The sequence below is a fragment of the Lethenteron reissneri genome, chromosome 18, assembly GCF_015708825.2.
Source record: "Lethenteron reissneri isolate LAM-NWPU_2019-01 chromosome 18, ASM1570882v1, whole genome shotgun sequence".
Lineage (NCBI taxonomy): Eukaryota > Metazoa > Chordata > Hyperoartia > Petromyzontiformes > Petromyzontidae > Lethenteron > Lethenteron reissneri.
In genome coordinates, this window is record NC_083796.1 from 10,441,389 (window position 1) to 10,463,131 (window position 21,743).

General features: G+C 45.9%; 1 protein-coding gene across 2 annotated transcripts in view; it reads right to left on the minus strand.

The window, feature by feature from the left end:
• Positions 1-21,133, minus strand: part of LOC133343853 (protein ENTREP2-like) — a 32,248-nt gene extending 11,115 nt beyond the window's left edge. Inside the window, exons 1-5 of one of the 2 annotated variants that reach the window (XM_061553771.1) lie at positions 21,028-21,081; positions 18,812-18,910; positions 17,095-17,220; positions 10,124-10,231; positions 6,957-7,114 (exon numbers count right to left, since the gene is read on the minus strand). In XM_061553771.1, the coding sequence (XP_061409755.1) occupies positions 6,957-7,114; positions 10,124-10,156 (191 nt within the window). In that variant the 5' untranslated portion in view covers positions 10,157-10,231; positions 17,095-17,220; positions 18,812-18,910; positions 21,028-21,081. Of the gene's footprint in view, positions 1-6,956; positions 7,115-10,123; positions 10,232-17,094; positions 17,221-18,811; positions 18,911-21,027 lie in introns of both variants that reach the window. The other variant, XM_061553770.1, reaches the window with a different exon arrangement.
• Between the last annotated feature and the right edge of the window lie 610 nt (positions 21,134-21,743).

The following is a 21,743-nucleotide window of genomic DNA, read 5'->3' on the forward strand; positions in this document are numbered from 1 at the left end:
TTCAAACTCGAGATCTCAGCGCTTTGAGCCCCTGAACCTCCACTGTATGAGAGTTTGTTTATTTCGTATGGGCAGTGCTCCGATTGAACACTGACACAGGACGCATGAAAGCAAAAAGCCAATCTCACACTGATCAAACGATATCACAAAGTAGTGGCACGAGTAATGAGGGGGGCAGTTTCACATCGGCGCTAGTCAAGTCAAGAAAGATTAAACTGTGAGAAGCTTCTCGTTTAAGGATATAGAAACAATGCAAATGAAAGCTGATCAACTGATATTGAATTCTGTTTGATCGAAGAGTGAGATTTGATGGGGGAGGGGGGGCGGGGAAGAGCAGTTTGTCATCACTGATAATGCTGCACTTGATGTGAATCAATTTATCAATCAAGGAAATCCATGCAAGAAGAGCAACGTACAGTCAGGCAGCAGCATCGATCGGTTTGTGTACTGGCACTGTGTAGGGTATAGTGTAGTCTGTGTGTAGTCTGTGGTGTAGTCGATAGTGTAGTCTATGGTGTAGTCTATGGTGTAGTGTATGGTGCGATGTGATACTGCGACATGGCAACGTTGGAAGGGGTGCAAGGACACGAGTCGAGGTGACAGAGCACACTTTAAAAACTAAGAAGGCATTGGAAGTCTGCGTTGCATGTCTGACAATTCAACTAATTAATGACTCAAGGTTCCCTGAAGGTCAATGACAGCCCTCTGCGCATCTATATATATAAAATCGTTCATGTCTGTCTGTCTGTGTGTGTGTGTGTGGACTTTGGCCCATACGCACTTTCATTGGACGGCGGTTGCCCCTGGCAACGGCTAGCCACGCCTTCGCCGCTTTCATTGGACCTGGCAACGGCTAGCCACGCCTTCGCCAAGGGCTGCAGTTTCATTGGACGGCGGTTGCCCCTGCCAACGGCTAGCCACGCCTTCGCCGCTTTCATAAGCTCCGTATTTAATTAAATAATAGCCATTACACAGTATTGTTGGAGCGCTAGGTGGGGGGGGAAGGAACGCCACCCGTACCCTGCCTCTTCCAAGCCGACAATTTTAGGCGAGGCCGCAGGCTTTGCACGCTACTAGGCCTCGACACCCACCACGCCACTCTGAGGTAAATTCATCAAAGTTTTTCCTACTCTTCACTACACCCCCACCACAATGTGTGCTATTAATATTACTTTTAAACCCAACGCGCCAACAATCGATTACTTTAATGTTCACTGTACAAATACTCATTAAGCTGGGTGAGCGTACTGCCAGTCTATCATGTACACTGTAGCCTGCTTATTAAGCTCGGTGAGCGTACTGCCACTCTATCATGTACACTCTAGCCTGCTTATGAAGCTGAGTGCGTGTACTGGCAGTCTATAATGTGGACTCTTGCCTGGTTATTATAATCGATTCTTTATATGTTCTTTGTACAAACAGTCATTAAGCTGCTTGAGCGACCCCAGTTCGATTCCAACTCACGCCCACCACCGCTGACGATTATTTGAAACGGACCTGGCCCTCCCCTAGGTCCACTCAGCCTCAAAAGCGTAACTGCTGTCGTGTGTGAACATCGTCACTGGGGAGACAAAGGCGGCGGGGCATCATGTGTTTGTGTGTATGTATGTGTGTGTCTATGTATGTGTGTGTCTATGTATGTGTGTGTATGTGTGTGTATGTATGTGTGTTATGTGTCTGTCTGTGTCTGCATGTATGTGTGTGTGTATTGTGTATGTGTTTGTGTGCATGTATGTGTGTGTTTGTGTGTATGTGTATGTCTGTGTGTATGTGTTTGTGTGTATGTGTGTGTATGTATGTGTGTGTATGTGTTTGTATGTGTTTGTGTGTTTACGCTCGCATTACACAAATGTGTTGCTGGTCTAAGGCGTTCCTCGCACAGCATTGCCGCTTTATTATTTCAGTCGTTTACTGCCTTACGCACCCTGAAAGTCGTGTGTGTCTGCAGCAAGCGCGTGTATGTGTACCTATGGACGCGCGCGCGTGTGTTGTGTAGGGGGAACGGTAGTGTAGTGCTTAGCGTGCTGTCTGTGTCTGTGTGTGTGTGTCTGTCTGTGTCTGTCTGTGTGTGTCTGCGTGTGTCTGTGTGTGTGTCTGTGTGTGTGCGTGTGTGGTGTGTGGGGAGCTGTAGTGTAGTGCTTAGCGTGCTGTCTGTGTGTGTGTGTGTCTGTCTGTGTCTGTCTGTGTGTGTCTGCGTGTGTCTGTGTGTGTGTCTGTGCGTGTGTGGTGTGTGAGGAGCGGTGGGTGTAGTGCTTAACGCTACGCTGCGCTACCAACCCGGCGAACCCAGTTCCATTCCCGCTCACGGCCACCACCGGTGACGATTATTTGTACCTCCCCTAGGTCCACTCAGCCTCAAACGAGTAACTGGTGTGGCGTATTAACATCGGCACTTGGGAGACAAAGGCGGCTGGGCGTGGTAGATCCAAGTCCCGGGCGAAGCCGGGTCATGTGTATGTGTTTATGTGTATGTCTGTGTGTCTGTATGCATGTGTGTTTGTATGTGTGTGTATGTGTTTGTGTGTATGTCTGTGTGTGTATGTATGTCGGTTTTGCCGCCGTGGTGGATCCAAGTCCCGGGCGAAGCCGGGTCATGTGTATGTGTTTATGTGTATGTCTGTGTGTCTGTATGCATGTGTGTATGTATGTGTGTGTATGTGTTTGTGTGTATGTCTGTGTGTGTATGTATGTCGGTTTTGCCGCCGTGGTGGATCCAAGTCCCGGGCGAAGCCGGGTCATGTGTATGTGTGTATGTGTTTATGTGTATGTCTGTGTGTCTGTATGCATGTGTGTATGTATGTGTGTGCATGTGTTTGTGTGTATGTATGTGTGTGTGTATGTATGTGGGTTTTTTTGTATGTGTTTATGTGTATGTCTGCGTGCCTGTATGTATGTATGTACGTCTGGATGTGTTCGTGTGTATGTATGTGTGTGTCTATGTATGTGTGTGCATGTGTTTCTGTGTTTGTATGTGTGTGTATGTATGTGTGTTATGTGTCTGTCTGTGTGTCTGCATGTATGTGTGTGTGTATTGTGTATGTGTTTGTGTGTGTTTGTGTGTTTACGCTCGCATTACACAAATGTATAATGCGGGTCTAAGGCGTTCCTTACACAGCATTGCCGCTTTATTATTTCAGTCGTTTACTGCCGTGCGCACCCTGAAAGTCGTGTGTGTCTGCAGCAAGCGCGTGTATGTGTACCTATGGACGCGCGCGCGTGTGTTGTGTAGGGGGAACGGTAGTGTAGTGCTTAGCGTGCTGCCTGTGTGTGTGTGTCTGTGTGTGTGTCTGTGTGTGTGTCTGTGTGTGTGCGTGTGTGGTGTGTGGGGAGCGGTAGTGTAGTGGTTAGCGTGCTGTCTGTGTGTGTGTTTCTGTCTGTGTGTGTCTGCGTGTGTCTGTGTGTGTGTCTGTGTGTGTGTCTGTGCGTGTGTGGTGTGTGAGGAGCGGTGGGTGTAGTGCTTAACGCTACGCTGCGCTACCAACCCGGCAAACCCAGTTCGATTCCCGCTCACGGCCACCACCGGTGACGATTATTTGAACCTCCCCTAGGTCGACTCTGCCTCAAACGAGTAACTTAACTACTGTAGCGTATTAACATCGCCACTGGGGAGACAAAGGCGGCCGGCCGTGGTAGATACAAGTCCCGGGCGAAGCCGGGTAGTACAGCTAGTCTGATGATAAAGAAAATCCAATGTCTTCAGCCGGATGCTGTTTGACGAGGATTATTCGTATGTTTGATAATTGTGCTTTTGTTTATAGAACGATAATCTCGTATTATACTCGGTCAGATATTAGTCACATACTTGACGCAATCATGATTGTGTCGAGCAGAGCACTCGCCAATTCATTTGTACCGCCACACATTTACCGCATATTTCGTTAAAAATAAAGAAATGTAGGTAAAATGTGTGTATATTGAGTGGATCAGCAGAGCACACATCGATGTTTATTCGATGTTGGTTTATGCACGACAATGGGATTACATCTGTGCTTCTTAAAATGTTCTTGTTTTTCATGTCAAAATGTGAGCGAATGTGCGTTGCCTGATTGCACAGCGGTGGATGAGGTATTAATAGTGAGGTCGTGTCAGAGTACGCAACGCAATGTTAATAGTCAACCTCATAAACAATTCTTAGTGACACGGTGTTAATACAATCATGTCTCTCTTGGCATGCACATCACATTTATTAAGATCGATGTTGGGAAACAACGAAACCGGCAACATCCAAAATCTATCGGAAGCTGCAAGAGTTGTTGAAAGATGTTATAACAAAAACCATTTAAACAGTTTTCAATCCCGTCAGCTGCGATAAGCAAAAAAAGTGTGATTATTGTAACGTTCACATTAATGCGAATTTACTTATGGCTAAGATGCTAACACAATATGTTGGCCACCCTTCTAATTTACATCTCACTCTCAAACGCGTCATTATTTGAAAAACATCGTTTTAACTCCACGTGGAATGTATTTTTTTTCTAAATCGGAAATTATCTAAAGTGCCGCTAAGAAAGGTAACAGACGTGTATTCATCGTTGGGAATAAAACATGTATTCTACCATCTCCTAAAACACAGAGAGAATACTGTGAAGTCAATATTACTTTTGACTGTTCTTTCTTATTCTTGCTAAACCCGGGGAGCTTTGGTCAAATGAAGCACTTTAGATAATCAGTCTATTCCAGCCAGCCACTGCATTTGACCCATTGCTTCATCAAATGTTGTCTTAGCAGTGAACACAACGTGAACAGCAGAACATTTCCAATGGGCTGCGAGACAAAACGATGTTGCTCTAAACAATAATGAATTAAATAGTGAGAACACTGCACAACGTCAACTGAATTGGACCGTGACATAAAATAAATACGGTACGCGTGGATACGGGGGGGGGGGGCACGCACACAGACCCACGTGCACACAAGGGAAGACACTGTTTCGTGTTCCACCATAGGCAGCAAACGCTGATTCTCTGCGCCGTAGATTTCTTGTATTGTTGTATGGCGTCTATAAGAGGAGGTTCACGATCCCCCACGAGAGGGATGGTGGGACGGGTCAGCAAGCCCGCACGGGGATTAGCATCAGGCCTTGCCGTCTTTTGGTTTCGGTTTTAATATTTTGTTGTTGTTTTTTTGTCAATTTTTTAATCCAAGAACCCAAAACAGACATCAAAGAGAGGGAAATGCGCGTAACAAACCCAGAGTAATATATGCCCCCAAATGTTTTGGTTTTTATTAATATTGCAAATAAGTGCCGCGTGAATAAATATGCACAGGGCAACAACGTGCTGCCAAAACAAATGATGTCGTTTTGGCTCCGTGCATATTTATGAATATGTAAAGTTTTACATACATGTGTTTCCATGCGTATTTATAGATATGAATTTGGGGGTGAACTGAATTTCGTGAAAATAAATATACTGATGTGCCTTATATCAGTCGCGATATGTGAAACGCAAAACGCAAACAAATGGGGGAAGCAAACCTGGAATAAAAGCTGAAGAGTGTGCAAGGAAGGATGAAAATGCGCTTGCTAGGAATTTTAGCGAGAGACAAATTGAACGTCAAATTACGCCGTTAGGAAAGGTGAGAGGGCTCGGGACAAGCACGTGGCCAGGAGCGACTGTGGCCAATGCTTGAAACTAATAATAAGACAGAGAGGACGAGCCCCATAGAGGACTTCCACCAAGGAGACGGGGTGACGAAATCAACTCGTGCGTTGCGTGTGCGGGTGCCAGGCGTCTTGTTTTTCTTAGGTTTTTGTTCGGTAAAGTCACGTAGGTAAAAAATTAAAATTAATAAAAGTAAAATAAAAATAAAATAAAAATCACGATGTTTCGGAGGCAACACAAGCCTCCGTCTTCAGGTGGAACCGTCACAGCACGACTGTTTTCTTGGAATTTCTCTCACTTGATACAGCTGTCGTGCTGTGACAGTTCCACCTGAAGACGGAGGCTTGTGTTGCCTCCGAAACGTCGTGATTTTTATTTTATTTTTATTTTACTTTTATTAATTAAAATTTTTTACCTACGTGACTTTACCGAAAAAACCTTAGAACATGAATCCTTGCAGTAACGAAAGCTTCAAATCTAGAATTAGGCGTATTGTTGCCTTGCAGAACGGTGAAGCGTGGCGATGGTTTTTGGGCGGGCGTTCGTTCAGCAGCGGATTGATCTTGGCCGGTGATGACAACGGTTCACACCCCAGCAAAGATTCAATGAACTGTCACGATTTGGGGGTCGTGATTCGATTCAAGAATAGGTTGTTATTTTTTTTCTCCGAGTTTAACCGCGTCACTTGTATTGTTTGTTGTTCACTCGATTAGTACGTGAAGAATAAAGTAAACTGTAAATAACAGCTGCTCACTCGTACATTGATCCATGTAGCATAGGCGTAAGTCACCGATTTGTTACGTAGCCTAATCGACGCATCTTTAACATCGTGCGAAGCGTCCCTTTGAATTCGGAACGAGGTGAGAACCCACTGAGACAACGACGCTCGATTTCAACGGAGACGAGCGTGAGATAATATGGGGGGGGGGCAACATTCACTCTTAATATTCAGCACAGAATCTTCCCCAAAAAAGTCATGCGGGAAAAGAAGCCATGCGAACGTTGCGCGAATGTGAACATGACAAACCAGTGAAATAAAAAAAAATCATCGAAGCGCAAAAGCAAGGTAAGGTATATCCTTGGGTCTTTCGACTTTACCGAAAGAGCCAAGAATATGAATTCCTGCAGTCACGAAAGCTTTAAGTCAAGATTCAATGTGAATTAATTTAAACACTGCGGATGGCAGGGGGCAGGGAATGTCATTCATAACGAGAGGCGATGCTCCAAGTCAATCGACCTGCTGCTCGGCCTATCAAGCCTCAAACGGTCACCAACCTGTACTTTTCTCCTCGCACGTCACTTAAAATTCCCCTTTTCCACTTTTACTGGCTCAAAACGACATCTCGACAATACCGGAGTGACTCGGGCAGTGCTGTGTGGCCGTACGCCGGCGGGTAGTAAGGAGGCGGTGGGACGGGAGGAATGAAGTCGTCAAAGTCCTCGCCCTGGAAGATGGAATCGCGCGCGTTTGGGCAGTCGTCGGAGTTCTGGTCCGCGCGGTGCGGCACAAACTGGAGAGGTAGTGGGACCAAGGAGACAGCAAACGAGAGCGAGCAGGCAAAGTCCATTATTAACATTCCTTCCCTTTATTAATGCTACCCCTATCCCCTCCCTTTGATGCTGCTAATCCTGCATAATGCACGGGCATAATATGACTTTGAAACCCCCCGCCCACCTCTTACGCATTTCGCAAGTAGTAACTAATCACATACCTGCCTTTCCCATAAATATGCTAAATTCCTCTTGATATGCAAATTCTTTTTGTCAAGGCGCCCTTCCCCCCTTCCGACCCAGCTTAAATATACGCTCCAAGCGTGGTGGTGTTTCATTCAGACGCTGTCTCCCCGACACACCTGGTCTTCACCTGAGGACGGCTGCTTGCGTTGTGGCCGAAACGTTGTGAGAATGAATTTATCATGTTTTATTTGTATTATTTGTATTATTTCCCTTCTACGTGACTTTACCGAAAGAACCAAGACGAGGCATAGTCCATTAAAGGGAGCCGCCACTGCACCGGTGGATTTGACTGCGCAAAGGAAATCTCGCGTGGAAACCCATAAACGCACAAGCAACACGAACACAAGCTAAACTCGCTGGTATAACAGAATATATGTACATTTGTGTCGATCAGCTGTACGGTGAGTTTTGTAATTAACTAATTTGGAGGGGAGGGGGTCCATAGTTTCTTGTGAAAATAATTGAATATCTTTAAGTCAAGCAGATTGCACAATAATATGTCGCGGTCATTGACATAAGCGGCGCCCATCGGCTCCCTTAAGAGTAGTCGCTCAAATATCGGCTGCCCTCCTCCCGCAGCCAATCAAAATCGAGGCTGGAGCAGGAAAAAAACAAATGAACTGAATTAAACATGCCACTCTCTTTGGTTATTCATGACGGGAGTCTATAGCGTGAAGAAGAAAAAAACAACAGGTAATTAATAATTACTTATTTAAGAAGATAGAGCTAATAAATGTACAAAAATAAGGTTTAACCTTTAAATTGTGTACGAGTGGTTAGGCAATGTAGGTTTTAGTTATTACAATGTTTTTTTGTCATGCTGCCTCATGTAAGATTTATGTAATAAATGTAACTTTGAACATGCACCCATATGCATGTCACATACCGTGTAATTTTTAAATGATTGAGGAAATATGCGCGCATTAATATTAAAATGTATTCCACTTTTGAGGTGAAATTCTGCACGAGGTGCTATTTTTCCCTAGGAATTACGATGAAATATATAGATACGTGCAATCAACACTGACTTTTAGATGGCACGACTCAACTTCCTTCCGCAACACAATTCCATTCCATTCCTTATAATGCCACGGTCTCCCAAGCTTCGACAGAAGCAGTCCTCCTTGTCAGGTTACATCATCATTATTATTATAATCAGAAACTCTACGTTCCATAACGTGTTCTGCTAAGCACATTGGATGTCTCAAAATTCCTGCACCGTATTCCAAACAATGATCCGAAATTCCTCCCCACCGCCCGCACCTCTGTCCACCCCGCAGTATTCATTTAGTAAATTAGTACATCACGGTCACGTGTGCTGGGGTAGAGTGCGGGTACTTGCTGCTCTTCCCCCGCACCTCCGATTAGCACGGTTGGCCACGTATGGCGCGAAAGAAGTTCAACTCTCGCCTCTTGCAAGACATCTGGCCAGAATCGAAGAGTAGGCCAAAATACCTTATCTAGAGCTCCCTCTAGTGAAGACCCTTCTGCCAGCAGTTGCGTGTGCAAGCTATTGCAGCGCTGCGCCTTCACCTTCCACCAGCATTTCTAGGAAAAGAATGACCCCGTGTCTGTAATATCAGGGGAGTGAATTGTCACGCTTGCTGCGCACAGGCAAGTCACGAGGTTTTGGTAAGAATTGGAATGGCCACGCGGAGCGCAGAGTGCTGTCGAACGCTCGTGGTCTCGACTAGAGAACGGCAGGGTCGAGTGGGCCAGAGACTAACAATAATCTTGAGTATAAAATGCTCCAAGAACTTCAGATTATATAGCACGTGTATTTTGCGGTAGTGTCGACAGGACACCTTGGTATGAGTTTGGGTGTCTTCTCTCTAACCCAGCGGTCCCCAACCTGTTTGGCACCAGGGACCGGTTTCGTGGAAGGCAATTTTTTCACAGACCGGCGGGGGGGAGTGGGGGTTCATCATTGGGTCTTTCCCCCTCTCATGTTGGCTAGGGGTTAGAGCTTGTGGGCTGACCAACACTGTGACTGAGACAAGTGCGCGGTGCGGGAAAGAGGCGCGGATGGAAGTGGTCAATAAAACAATGGGGGCGGGCCACGTGTGGGCTCACTGCTCACCTCATGCTGCTGTGCGGCCCGGTTCCTATCAGGACACAGGCCGGTACCGGTCCGCGGCCAGGGGGTTGGGGACCCCTGCTCTAAAGGATACGCTATTTGCATTTTATTTCCCTCCAAGTGACTTAGAAGGTGGTTTCGCCTGGCGCACAGAGCACTGCTACAGACAATGAGTGCACCCCGGCTACGCTAGAGAATAAGTGAGCGGGCGAGATTACTGCGGCGCGCAGAACTGTTTCTCGGTGATTAATAGATGAGTAAATGAACGAACATTTGCAAAATATTTAAATTGGCCAACAAGCCCTTCTCAAAACATAAACCTTTTCGACACGAGTTTCATTCATAAATATTCAACTCCCCATTAAGCAATATTTTTTCTAGTTTTTAATATGGATGGATGTTGAACTTCTTTCGCACCGCTCGTAGCCAAACGCGCTAATCGGGAGGTGCAGTGGGGGGGGGGGGGGGGGGGACAACACCCACGGATAAATGGGCAGCATTCTAAATGCACGGGAATGCAGTAAAAGGCAACTTTGAACACGCGACAAAAAAAAACTGAAAAGAAAGTACACGCGATGCGCTTAAAAGGGTGAACAAATCAATCGCAGTAAAGTAAGGGCACGCAGAGCAACGGGACCGCCGGGGAGACAACCTGGACATTGTTTGACGATGTGGCAGCCGGTAAGAAGAGCGAGGCATTACTCACAATGTGTATGACATCAGAGGAGATCATCTGCATGCAGCGTGTGGCGGTCGCAAGAGCGCACACGGCCACTGAGATGATGTTCAGAGCACAGACGCTGAAGAGCAAATCCTGAAAGACAGAGACAGACATTACCCTCGCAGCCTTCCTGTATTCTAATCATATCAACGAATTCATCAAGTATGCTGCTTACTGCAAAGCAATATTTGCTGCTTAGTGTATGACTTACAAAAGTCATACTGCGGGGGTCAGGTAAGCAATGATTTGGGTCTCTTGATACATTTCCAACTGCTTGGAACATTCACAATTCTATGACGCCACACTCTAAAGACCCCCCCCCCCCCCCCCCCCATCAGTTGGCAAATGAGGAGTAAAAAACGTAAAATAGCAAAACATATTCCCACACACGAGAAAAATCCTGCCGTGTGAGAATCGTATAAACAATAAAAGAGAAAAAGATATGGCCTTGTAGCAGATGGCCGTGTGCTGTGCTGGAGTTTACAATGATGCAGTAAAACACTGTGACGCGATTATATCAAGCATCCAATGCCAGATATTACACTATTACTCTCTCTCTCTTCAAGCAACGGGCTGAAAATATGAAGCCGTATTTGAGAGAGTGTATTATTAGAACGATATAATTGACTGCTTGTGGATTGTATACGGTGCTCGAGGCAATCACCGCGTGGTAATTAACGCCTCCCCGTGGTTTTCGTGCAAAGAACGTCGGAGGTTGCGAAAGGAGGTAGACATTCTTAAATTCTTCCCATCAAACGCATTGCACGCAAACTGTGGATTCCGAAATATTATTTTGATTCATGCTGCTAATGAAGCTTTCAAGAATGTTCTCATCTGGAACTGATGCAGATACAACACATCCAGTAAAGTTTTTTTTTTTTGTAATATGAATATTAACTAGTATCTGACACTAAATGCAGTCTCTCAAAGGGTCCTAAGGAATTAAGTTAATTAAAAAAATGAAAGGATATCCACCTAATATTCCACGATTTGTAATAATGATAATAAAATAAACATACACAAATTATTCTCGTTAAAACCACTGAACGCCTCCACCCAGCAATTGCGCCCAGAATGCAGTGCAAAGTAAACAATGCTCATGATGGGGGTTTTTTGTGAACCCCACTGCAACAAAAATGAGGGCAGTTGGCATAATTGTTTGTTTTTATTGGATATTTGAGCCAAACTTAACCTGATTTAAACTGTAAGGGATTCAAATAACTTGGGGTTAAAATATCAAAACAAGTCAGAAACAAGCAAGTAACCCGATCACTGTTACATCCAAAGCCATTTCTCTTCACGAGGCCATGAAATAGTTCTGCTCTTAGGTCAAGCGCCGAGTCAAACCAAGCCTCGCGTCACCAAGGGCGCGTGTGATGTCCATGGTTCCACGCACAATTTCACGTCATCATTATTTTGCACTGCCTCTCTACTCACGGTCAATCCCCGCGCTTCCAACAACCTCTCGTGAAGGCCTTGTGGGATTTATTATTTTCGAATAGCGGCTTTGTGCAGTCAATGAGACCAAGCCACGAGATGCATCAAAAAGAAGGAATTCATAAATAAAAAAAATAGGCATGTCATGTCAACAACAAAACCTCAGTTCAGAATTGACAATATATTTAGCTGGTTCGTTTGAACGAGAAAATACAACGGTGTAGGATGTTTCCCTTTGCTTTATATACAGGGTCACTGGAGGATCATGCATATGCAGAATAAATTCCGTCTCCGCACATAAACACAAAGTCACTTGTAGCCCTCAGCCAATGTATTGCCTTTACATACCAACATCAAGCAGCACATTTGTTGAAGCAAGCACGCAAACTCTGGACTGGTGACGAGTTCGCGGTGTATTGGATCACCGTTGTAACTGTTCGCGACAAGGACGTGTTCATTAGTTTGGTAATTGTCTAATTGCTGACAGATTTTAAGCAGGGCTATGATCACTAACAATATGCCGCTGATGTGGTGTAATGCACTCTCTCCTGAGAACAGCTGCACTCATCACCGTGGCTGAGCCATTAGCATGCCACCGAGCAGTCGATGCTGCTTTAAATATGGACGGAGAATTCTGATTCCCGGCAGTTGTGAACCTTTTGCCTTAAATTACTCAAATCTATCGAGTATTAAAAACGGATTATCGACCATCAATTCACCTATATGGAGGAACTGCACAGGTCAAATTCATAATCATCATCGCCATTAACACCAATACTTAGTTCCCTTGCATAACCAATGGCTTTTGTGCGGTTTGTGTTCACACGTTGGAATTATTTTGCTGATTTGCTGCATTTATTTTATCCCAGGTCTCCCTTGAGAAAATATATTTTTGGTCTCAATGCGCTCTTACCCAGTGATAAAGGTCATCTGCCTATACGCATCTGAGGAAAATGAAAGTGACTTCATCAATTCAGTTGCGTAAGCCTACTAATCTCACTACACGAGATAACAAAAATTTTCATAAATAAACTGATATAATGACGATGAACGGAACGAGTCCAAAAGGACATCCACCACAGGGAGATGCAGCGATGAAATCAGGATCGTGTGCGGTTGCTAGGTGGATTGTTACATGGCAGGTCATGAAAGATGACTGGGGGGTGGGGGGGGGAGCTTAATGCAGCAGTGGATTGACCATGGCTGATGATGATAGTTATACATGCAGCTTAAAGAGGGAAGATAAGTGATCATTTAAATTATAGCGCTGTGGGGTGGTCCGGTAGCATTGTAGGTACGGCAACATATCCAGTCTGATACAGCCGAAATGTCAGAATATTCAGCAATTATTTATTCTGTGCAATTATTTAACATCAATCAGGCCATGATCTTAGCGTCTATGATATGACCCTTGGCAGCTCCAATGGAGTTTAATGCTCATTATTTTTGCATGGCACTGCCTTATATAAACACAGGCACGCCATCTATATTCGACAAGGAAACATATTCATCACACATTTATATTTGTAAGATGCAAATGCCCAGGGTATGAACGTTTTTTGAGACGCTCAGCCAGGCATATAAAACACAGGTAGGGTAAAGACTGCTTATTCAACATCTAGAAAAGGGTAGTAAACGATGATTCAACCCAAGGTTATCGTTTATTTATTTGTTCAAGTTATCACAATACATATGTGAATCATTGAGGAACAGGGAAATCCTTGATTACAGGAATGACTGTACCACAACTAGGGACTGATTCACCAAACGGTACGAGCCAAATTACGGCAAAGTGAGCTCTGTGCAGGCAGCTGTGTGATGTCATCAATAGACGCTAACGATAATACATTTTAAGCGTTGCCACAGTAAAAAGAAATAATTCAAAAGCCACCTAATACAATGGGCCAATGATTGCCGATGTTATCCCCTACCTTTTGAACAAAGTTCTTAATTGAAGAGGATGTCTCTTACTCTAGAATTCACATGAAGTGATTCTAAGGGTGCAGCTCCCAGTGATTATATTATCTTGGCACTTGCTTCAATAGCGTGGGCATCTCTCGTAACAATCTGAGCAATCGCCTATGCATAATTCATGCGATCTAAACCACGCATTTCAACCTATTACATATTGATGCTGTAGCGTTGGCAAACGTGTGCATTGTAGAATGAGAGCATAGTTAATAAAAAATAATGTGCAACATGAGAAAATTATTTTAAAAGTTAAATCCCACCCCTTTCCAACTCAGCCCCACCCTCCGGCCGGCTCCCGACTTCTACAGTACAGAATGACATTTACTGCAAATGTTTCGCCAAAATAAATTGTACGTATAAATATTGTGCTTTGAATGTGGCTGGGTGGCTCAGGAATCTTGAGCCGGGGGCACTGAGAATCCGGGTTCAAATCTGGACATCTGTGAATCCAGGTAGCCGCTTAGCATTAAAACTCGGTTTCTGGTTTGTCACCAATGATTGCATGACATTGATTACATATGTAGAGGTGGTACGTGCTGGCGGGGAGGATCGTGAGACAGCGCGTAGTGGGTGTCCACATCGCGGTCCGCATAGGCCCCGCCCCCTGGCGCGGAGGGCTATGTAAGGCGATGTGCAGCAGCACTCGGGGAGTCGTCAACCAGTGAAGACAGAAGACGGAGGAAAAGATAGGGCCCTGAGACCCCTAGCCCCGCTGCCCTTGTAAGGGCCGGGACTCTGTGCGGCTCAGAGGCGAGACCTTGGGATTCACGGGCCGACGTCCTTGTAAGGGCCGGGCTGTGTAACCCAGAGGTCGAGACCCGTGCCCTGGCAAGGTGGGTCCGATAGCTCCCCGTGGGGAGAGCGTAGCCGGAGGGCCTGAGTGCGTAGCCGAGTTAGGCACGCGTAGCGTAGGCTGTATCTCGGCTGTACCTGTTACTGTTGCATCAGTGTTAATAAATAAGTGCTGCCCCGTCAACTCGTCTCCCGCCGTAATTGAGATATTACACATACATTGCTTCATGGGGCCAAATTCCAGATATGAAAATGAGTTTGACTGCCATTGGATAAGCATTTCCCAGCAGCAATGCGTATGTGAAAGAGTGGATTTACTCTAAGGTCACTTGAAGGGGATTCAAAAGCAGTTCTGGGACACCTGTTTGCCACAAGCCATTCTCTACCGAACAGGCACTTTGTACGATGACACGATAGCGATGCCACAATTGGAATAAAACTGGGGAAAGGACTAAAGTATGTATGAAAACAAAAATAGATATTGAATTTTCAACAGGCCGCGCTACCGCCATACATTCGTCAATGTAATTCATACCAAGCCACGTGACAGATTTGAAACTCCAAATACAGGGCAAAGGTATAAATAACGCCATTATGAACTTGACTACCACCGACGTTCGTCGCAACTTCAGCACCGCCGACTGTCAGGGGAGGAAATATTGATGGAGTAATCTCCGCCAGTGAAAAGCAAAATGCGCTGGGCAGTTCTCACGGAGCGGACATCCGTGAGGCAAAAAAAAACACATGAGCATCCATCAGTTGTGTTTCCGCTCTTCCCTGCCAAGTAAGCCCAGCTGCCGTTCTGTTTTCCCCGATCGAAAATGTCAGCACACATTGTGTGGCTCAGGTGACATTTTCAGCATTCATATGAAATGCTAGTTTACCCTGCCACCCCCCCCCCCCCCCCCCCCCCCCCACGTTGCACGCAGACACATCGGCAAAGGGTCATGTGCAGGGCGTTTAATGTGATGGCGGCACACACGGTGGTTTAGGTTTGGCACTGACAGCTCCCCACACATTGCAGGTGACGTCCCCCGCCCCCAACCCCCAGCCCCCACCCCCCTATTAAAAAGGGACCGCATTTGTGAAAATTCACACCGGACACGACCAAGTAAAAACGTACAAAAAAAAAAACAATCCAGCATGAAACGAAGATAGCCCATAGAGCATTTTTGCAGGTTGTTTTGGGGGTGGGAGTGCAGCAACTCCCTTTCAAGGAGCAACACAAAGAAGGCCGGCATGGTGCACAAGTGGAGCCAAAGACTCTTCACTCGCCGAAGCTTGCACAGACTGTGAGCGAGCAGCGATGAAGGTCGACGCGGCGCGTGAAGGGGTGGTTGTGGGAGGCACCACATCCGGTCGTTATAGTCTCCCCAGTGGCGATGTTTCTACACCACACCGGGTTCTTATTTAAGGCTGAGCTGACCCAGGGGAGACCCGTAATCGGTCTAGTTATTTGCCACTGTGAGCGAGAATTGTATTCAGAACGCTGAGTGTGTAGCACAGTACACTAACCCCTACACTACACGACCACCCCCCCCCCCCCCCCATGTATTTTTTTCTGCTAACGATACAGATTTATTTTCTTACAGATTCGCAGTCCATGCATTTGTAAACAAACTGGCATCCCATCCGTGCTAATAGCTCCGGTGGATGAGAATTATCAAGCAAATCACAGATAAACAGGCTGCCTCGCAAGCACACATCAGGCTGTGTCGAGAACACATCAAGAATACTAATGAACAAAAAAAAACCCGATCCTTTTCATTGGGGAACGGCAACTTCTTTTTTTCAACCGCGGGCACAAGCTGTGCTAACATGACGATTGACAGCTACAAAGTCACCTGCCCAGAAAGTGCGAGCGAGGTACCTCTGGGTGCCCTCTCGAGGGGCCTGGAAGGAGCAAGTAAGGAGCCGTGTTAAACGGTGGCCCTGGCGGTGCGGAACAACGAGGACGCACACCGAAAGAAAAAAAATAAATCACGAACGATCCTGTCCGGGCATGTCTGTGTATGTTTATTATCAGGATCGCTTAAGCCCCGCACACTTTCAAGGCACTGTACCTGTACACGTTGCTGCAACAAAAAAAGAGGCGAGGCGCCCGACAAAAAAAAGCAACGCACCGTTGCAGAACTGGTGCTCGCGGTATGAAATCTGCCGACAAACTCTTCTCATATTAGCGATGAAACAAGTGAGGGCAGGAAATATGCGGAATAGAGCAAGCGCTTCGTGATTCATCTGCAGGTAGCTGTTCGCTGACCGAAGGAATAATTCGTCAATGTTATCGCGTTAACAACAAGGTAGTGTGCTTCGATGGAATATCAAAAAATTTATTATTAAGACGGATTTGCTAAACCTGCACTTATCAAGTCTGGCACGCCGTGCCACTTCCAAACTCGGCCTAAACCCATTCACCGACACGATTTGCGTTGACTACGAAACGTCGCCCCCCCCCCCCCCCCAAAAAAAAACAAAAACAACACATTCCGGTGGACACGATACATACCGCAGGCGACCGTGCCTTTTTTTGTGTGTAACGGGGACAAAAAAAATAGGTCGCAAACATTCGGTGGCTGCAGGCTACGACGAAGGAGACTGCGCGAGCACTCGGGTGTTCTTGTCGTGTCAGTTTCATTTCGTATGCACCGTCAAGCGAGCTACGGGCGGGTTAACGTACAAAGTGTCACCCCCCCCCCCCCCGAGAAGATTATTTAAATCGCGCGTTGTTATCGCCCACGGCGCAGCGTGACAGTCACCTTGAGGGCGAGACGCACGGAGTCGCACGCCTGCAGCGGGTTCAGCTTCAGCGTGTCCCCCAGGTTGCTGCAGCCGTTCAGCTTGGGGTTCTCGCAGCAGACGCACACATCGTCCTCCAAGTTTATCTGCACGCAGGCACAGCCGTCGCACATGGGCCCTTCAAAGTTCAAAGTTCATTTATTTGGTATAGCCCTGTGAGCCAGTCGGCTCTTGAATCGGGTGCAACCGCAACAAACAAAAAAACATGAACAAGAAAACATCTTAAAGTGACTATGTGCAAACAGAAAATCCAAGAAAAGACAGGAAAATATTGCATAAAAATCACCGTACACCAACACTGTGCAATTATCCCAGTGGGATGCAAGTCAAACAACAACAACCACAAGACAACTTAGATTAAGGCCATCAGTCTAACTCTGTACTACAACAAACAAACATGGCCAAACCAAAAAACTTTTCGAAAATCACCAAAATAAAGCCATAAAAGCAATGCAACAGTGATCATAGGAACTGACAGAATTTTCACAATAAACGACGTCAACAACATGTACTACCAAACTCTGCAGCCATAGCTGGCTGCATGAGTTACTCCACAACAGTAGGAGCATCAGTCGGAGTATCTGCCACACTCCACCACCACCTCCTGCAGGATGTGGACTAAGATCGCCCTCACACAGCCTTGAACAAAGTTTTTTGGGGCAAGTGCCGCTTTTCGGGCACCCATGACGGCCGGTACGGCGAGGTGGGTGGCCCCTACGCGCAGGCTACCTTTGTCTCTCCAGTGCCGATAGTTTTTACACACCACGCCAGGTACTCATTTAAGGCTGAGTCGACCTAGGGGAAGCCCGGGGCCAGTTCAGTTAATCGTCACTGGAGTTGGCAGCGAGTAGGGACTCGAACTCGGATCGCCGGGTTCGGAGCGCTCACCGCCTCCACCACGTAAGTGCATGTGCTTGTAATCTCTACTCTTTGGTTCTTTCGGTAAAGTCACGTAGGTAGAAAAAATAAGAGATCACGACGTTTCGATCGCAACACAAGCGACCGTCTTCAGGTGAGAGATCAAGATTGCTTGGAATCTTTATAGGGTTCAGCAGAAATATGAGTCTCAGTGATCCAAGGTACAATTGTAGAAGACGGTCCAGGCACATGTGGCATTTACTTTTTTTGGTTTTCATTATGTATCTTTTAGTATTATTCATCATCCTTTTCCTCCCTTTACACTTTGCGCGGTGGCAAACTGTGCTGCCAAAGATGTCGTTCTCGGAAAAATGCACAGCGACATTTCCAAATGAAGTTGCCACGCTCTGCGTGTAGGTCCTAAAGCAATCAACGTGGTTATCCGGGCCTTGAGCTGCTGCGCAAGTCCCACGGGTTATTTGCCTTTTGTAGTGCAGGTTTATCGGCGCTTTCATCTCGCTTCGGGTTTCACACCCGCTTCAAAATGCCGCTTCATACGCGTAATTGTTCTACAATATACTACACGTGCGGCCGTCGCGAAATAACACACAGTTTCACTCCGCTGATTTGCACCTCGCAAACAGTGCGTTAGCAATTTCCTGAAGCATTTTGTACGAGTGATGTATTGTAACCTGGAAGATTTCTGTAGGCAACGTACAAACATGAGCATTACATTACGCGTGCACTAAACTGTTTTATTTGTGCACCCTTATCAATTTCACTGAAAGTGTACATGTGGACACGTTTATATGTCATTACTTGTTGTGCTTCCTTCGTTTCCTAGACGCCGTGGCGTTGTGCGTGTTAGCAGCACACTGGAGTCGCGACCCAGAGGTCGCTGGTTTTGATTTGGCCTCCCTGCGTGTCAGTTAAAGAACAAGGCAAGGTACTTAAATCCTCCCAACACCAGCAGTATCAATGGGGGCACCACGGTCAGTCGATCGGCAATTACACATTCAGTCGCGCAAAGCGTAGACAACTTCCCCACGCCTTCCAAGACGTCTGGCCGGTGTGGAAGAGTAGGCCAAACACCCTCTCGAGGGGTTCTCTAGTGCTCCTTCTCCTGGAGGCCGTCCCACTAGCAGCAGTGTAAGCAGGCAAATGTAGCTCTGTCCTTCAGGACAAAGAGTCACGTTTAAGTTCAAGTTCATTTATTAGGTATAACCCTGTGAGCCATTCGACTCTTGAATCGGGTGCAACCGCAACGAACAAAAAACAAAAACACGAACAAAAAACATCTTAAAGTGAATATGTGACTAAGTGCAAACAGAAAATCCATGAAAAGACAGCAAAATATTGCAGAAAAAACACCGTACACGTACACTGCCCGTCAGTGTGAGTGTTTTTCTCGTAATATTAAACTCTTAAAAACAATTGCCTTTTAAAATGGTTGTGTTAATAAATACTGCTCAGTATGAAAACCACCGTTTTTCATTAGAGTCCTAGCCATGCAAATTATCTACGAAATGCCAGTGTGGCACTTGCATAATTGCACCCAAGATTACTCGGGAGCAAAGCGTAATTGGAAGGTTTTATTTTTATGCAACCGTGGCCAAGTAACTTATTCAACCTGTGACCTGACGATTGCTTCTGACTTGCTGTTCTTGCCAGCGCTGTGGACATGGGGCCCGTTGCTTTGAGCGATTCACGCGCGCTACCCAGTGGTACGGTCGAGCTGAAGGGTAATCGTGAAACTTGGCTTCATCCAATTGAACCTGTGGCTGTGCACACACTGTTGAATGGTTTTCCTTCACCCTCGATGTTTGTTCTACCACTGACATTTTTTTCACTCTGAAGGAAGACATTTAATTCAAGTGTTCATGTGTGTGTGTGTGTGTGCGCATACAACCGTTATTTGTATAGGGGAAATAACAGACAGGCAATTTAAGCCAAGAATAAAGAAAGTTACTGGGACAAGACCAAGGCATTACAGAAACAAGTAACCTCATTTGCGGTGACGCAACATTAAAAATGCGATCACAATAACCGATGATAATTATACTCTGAGGTTTTTTCGGTAAAGTCACGTATGTAAAAATAAATAATACAAATAAAAATAATAGAAATAATAGAAATAAAAATTAAAATCACGACGTTTCGGAGGCAACACAAGTCTCCGTCATCAGGTGGGACCGTCACAGCTAAATTTACTGTATCCAGTGAGGCAAAATTCCAAGAGACGAGCTCTTAAATACAAGTTAAGGGGGGAGGAGGGGGAGGGGCTTATCTGAATGTGGTAGCCAATGAATGGAACGTGTTGGGGGGTGGGCGGGGCTAAAAGAGACCAATAGGTGTACAAGTCGTACCCGGTGTTGGTTGACAATCCAAATACAAAAAGGAAAGTATTGTTTAACGCTGGGGATGTCAACACTCGGTAAAGTAGAATAATACCTGTCAAATAAGATGATAATTAAGCGCCATTTGTTGAATTGGATATAACGCAATTAATGTATTCGGGAACATATTTTTATAACGCGGATGCGAATTGGATATAACGCAATTGAGTGACGCATTACTACGTCACGCGAGTAGGAATAAGCGGTCATGTGGCTGCCTCTGCGTAGCATCACACACGGCATTGGGATGCTGCTGGATGCTTCTAGATGCTACCCGCGGCCTCAGTCTTTTTTCAGCCTGCATACGCATCTCACGTGTTATCGCGGACTGCGCTTTACCCCATATTATATATCGCTGATTATCAACGCGATTTTCCCCATAACGCGGTGTTCTTCAGGAACACAACGACCGCCGCGTTACAAGAAAACAGACCGTATGTTCTACTTGTTCGAAAAAAGGAGGTTTCCTTTTTTCACAAAAACAACACCGCAAAATCTACGCCGTTTGCGACAAAGGAGGAGAAACGACGCAACGGGTCAAAACTCTGCCGGCAATGTTGCCCTTCTGAGTGGCGCAAGGCAGGGCTTCGGAGTTGAGTGTGCGATGTCATTTTTGTGTTTTGTTTTTGCGAGGCTGACCAAGTGGCAGTATTCCAGCGAGGTGACGAGCTGGGCGTTCTGGCAGGAGAGAATGGAGCCGGCCAAATTGAGCATCACACACACCGCTGACAGCAGCGTGAAGAACGTAATCTGCAAAGGGGGGGGGGTGGGAAGAGCGACAACAACATGGATGGGAGGAAAGGGAGACAGGGAGGGGGATTTAAATACCGGTAATTGCCACGTTTGTTTTCTGTTTTTTTTGTTTGCGATGTTTAAAAAATGTGCGCCGAGGGATATAGATATATGTGGGTTTGTATTACTTCATAGACGCACCTCCGATTAGCACGGTTGTATACGTGCGGTGCGAGAGAAGTACAGAAAATAAAACAATAGCACACCTGACACCTTTGCCTATGCTTAGTTACGGTGGGCATGGCAGTTGTATCCGACACACACTTACAGTAGCCCGGTTTGTAACCATAACGCCGTTTGCAAAGGGTTAAACAAGTAAATTCGCCGTTGTAATAAACGATAACTTCAAATGTAAATACGAGCATGCAGGCACAGTGTTAATGACATGCACATTATAATTGATTGCAATTATCATTAACAGCCAATTCCTAATTGCAAGGCCAATTATGAACAAAATGATAAAATAAACGCGTCATTAATCGTCGAAGGTACGTCGGCCAAGAGGAGGTCTTGCAGTGCTCGCAATGTGCCTCAGACAATTAAGTGCAAACGAGTAAATTATG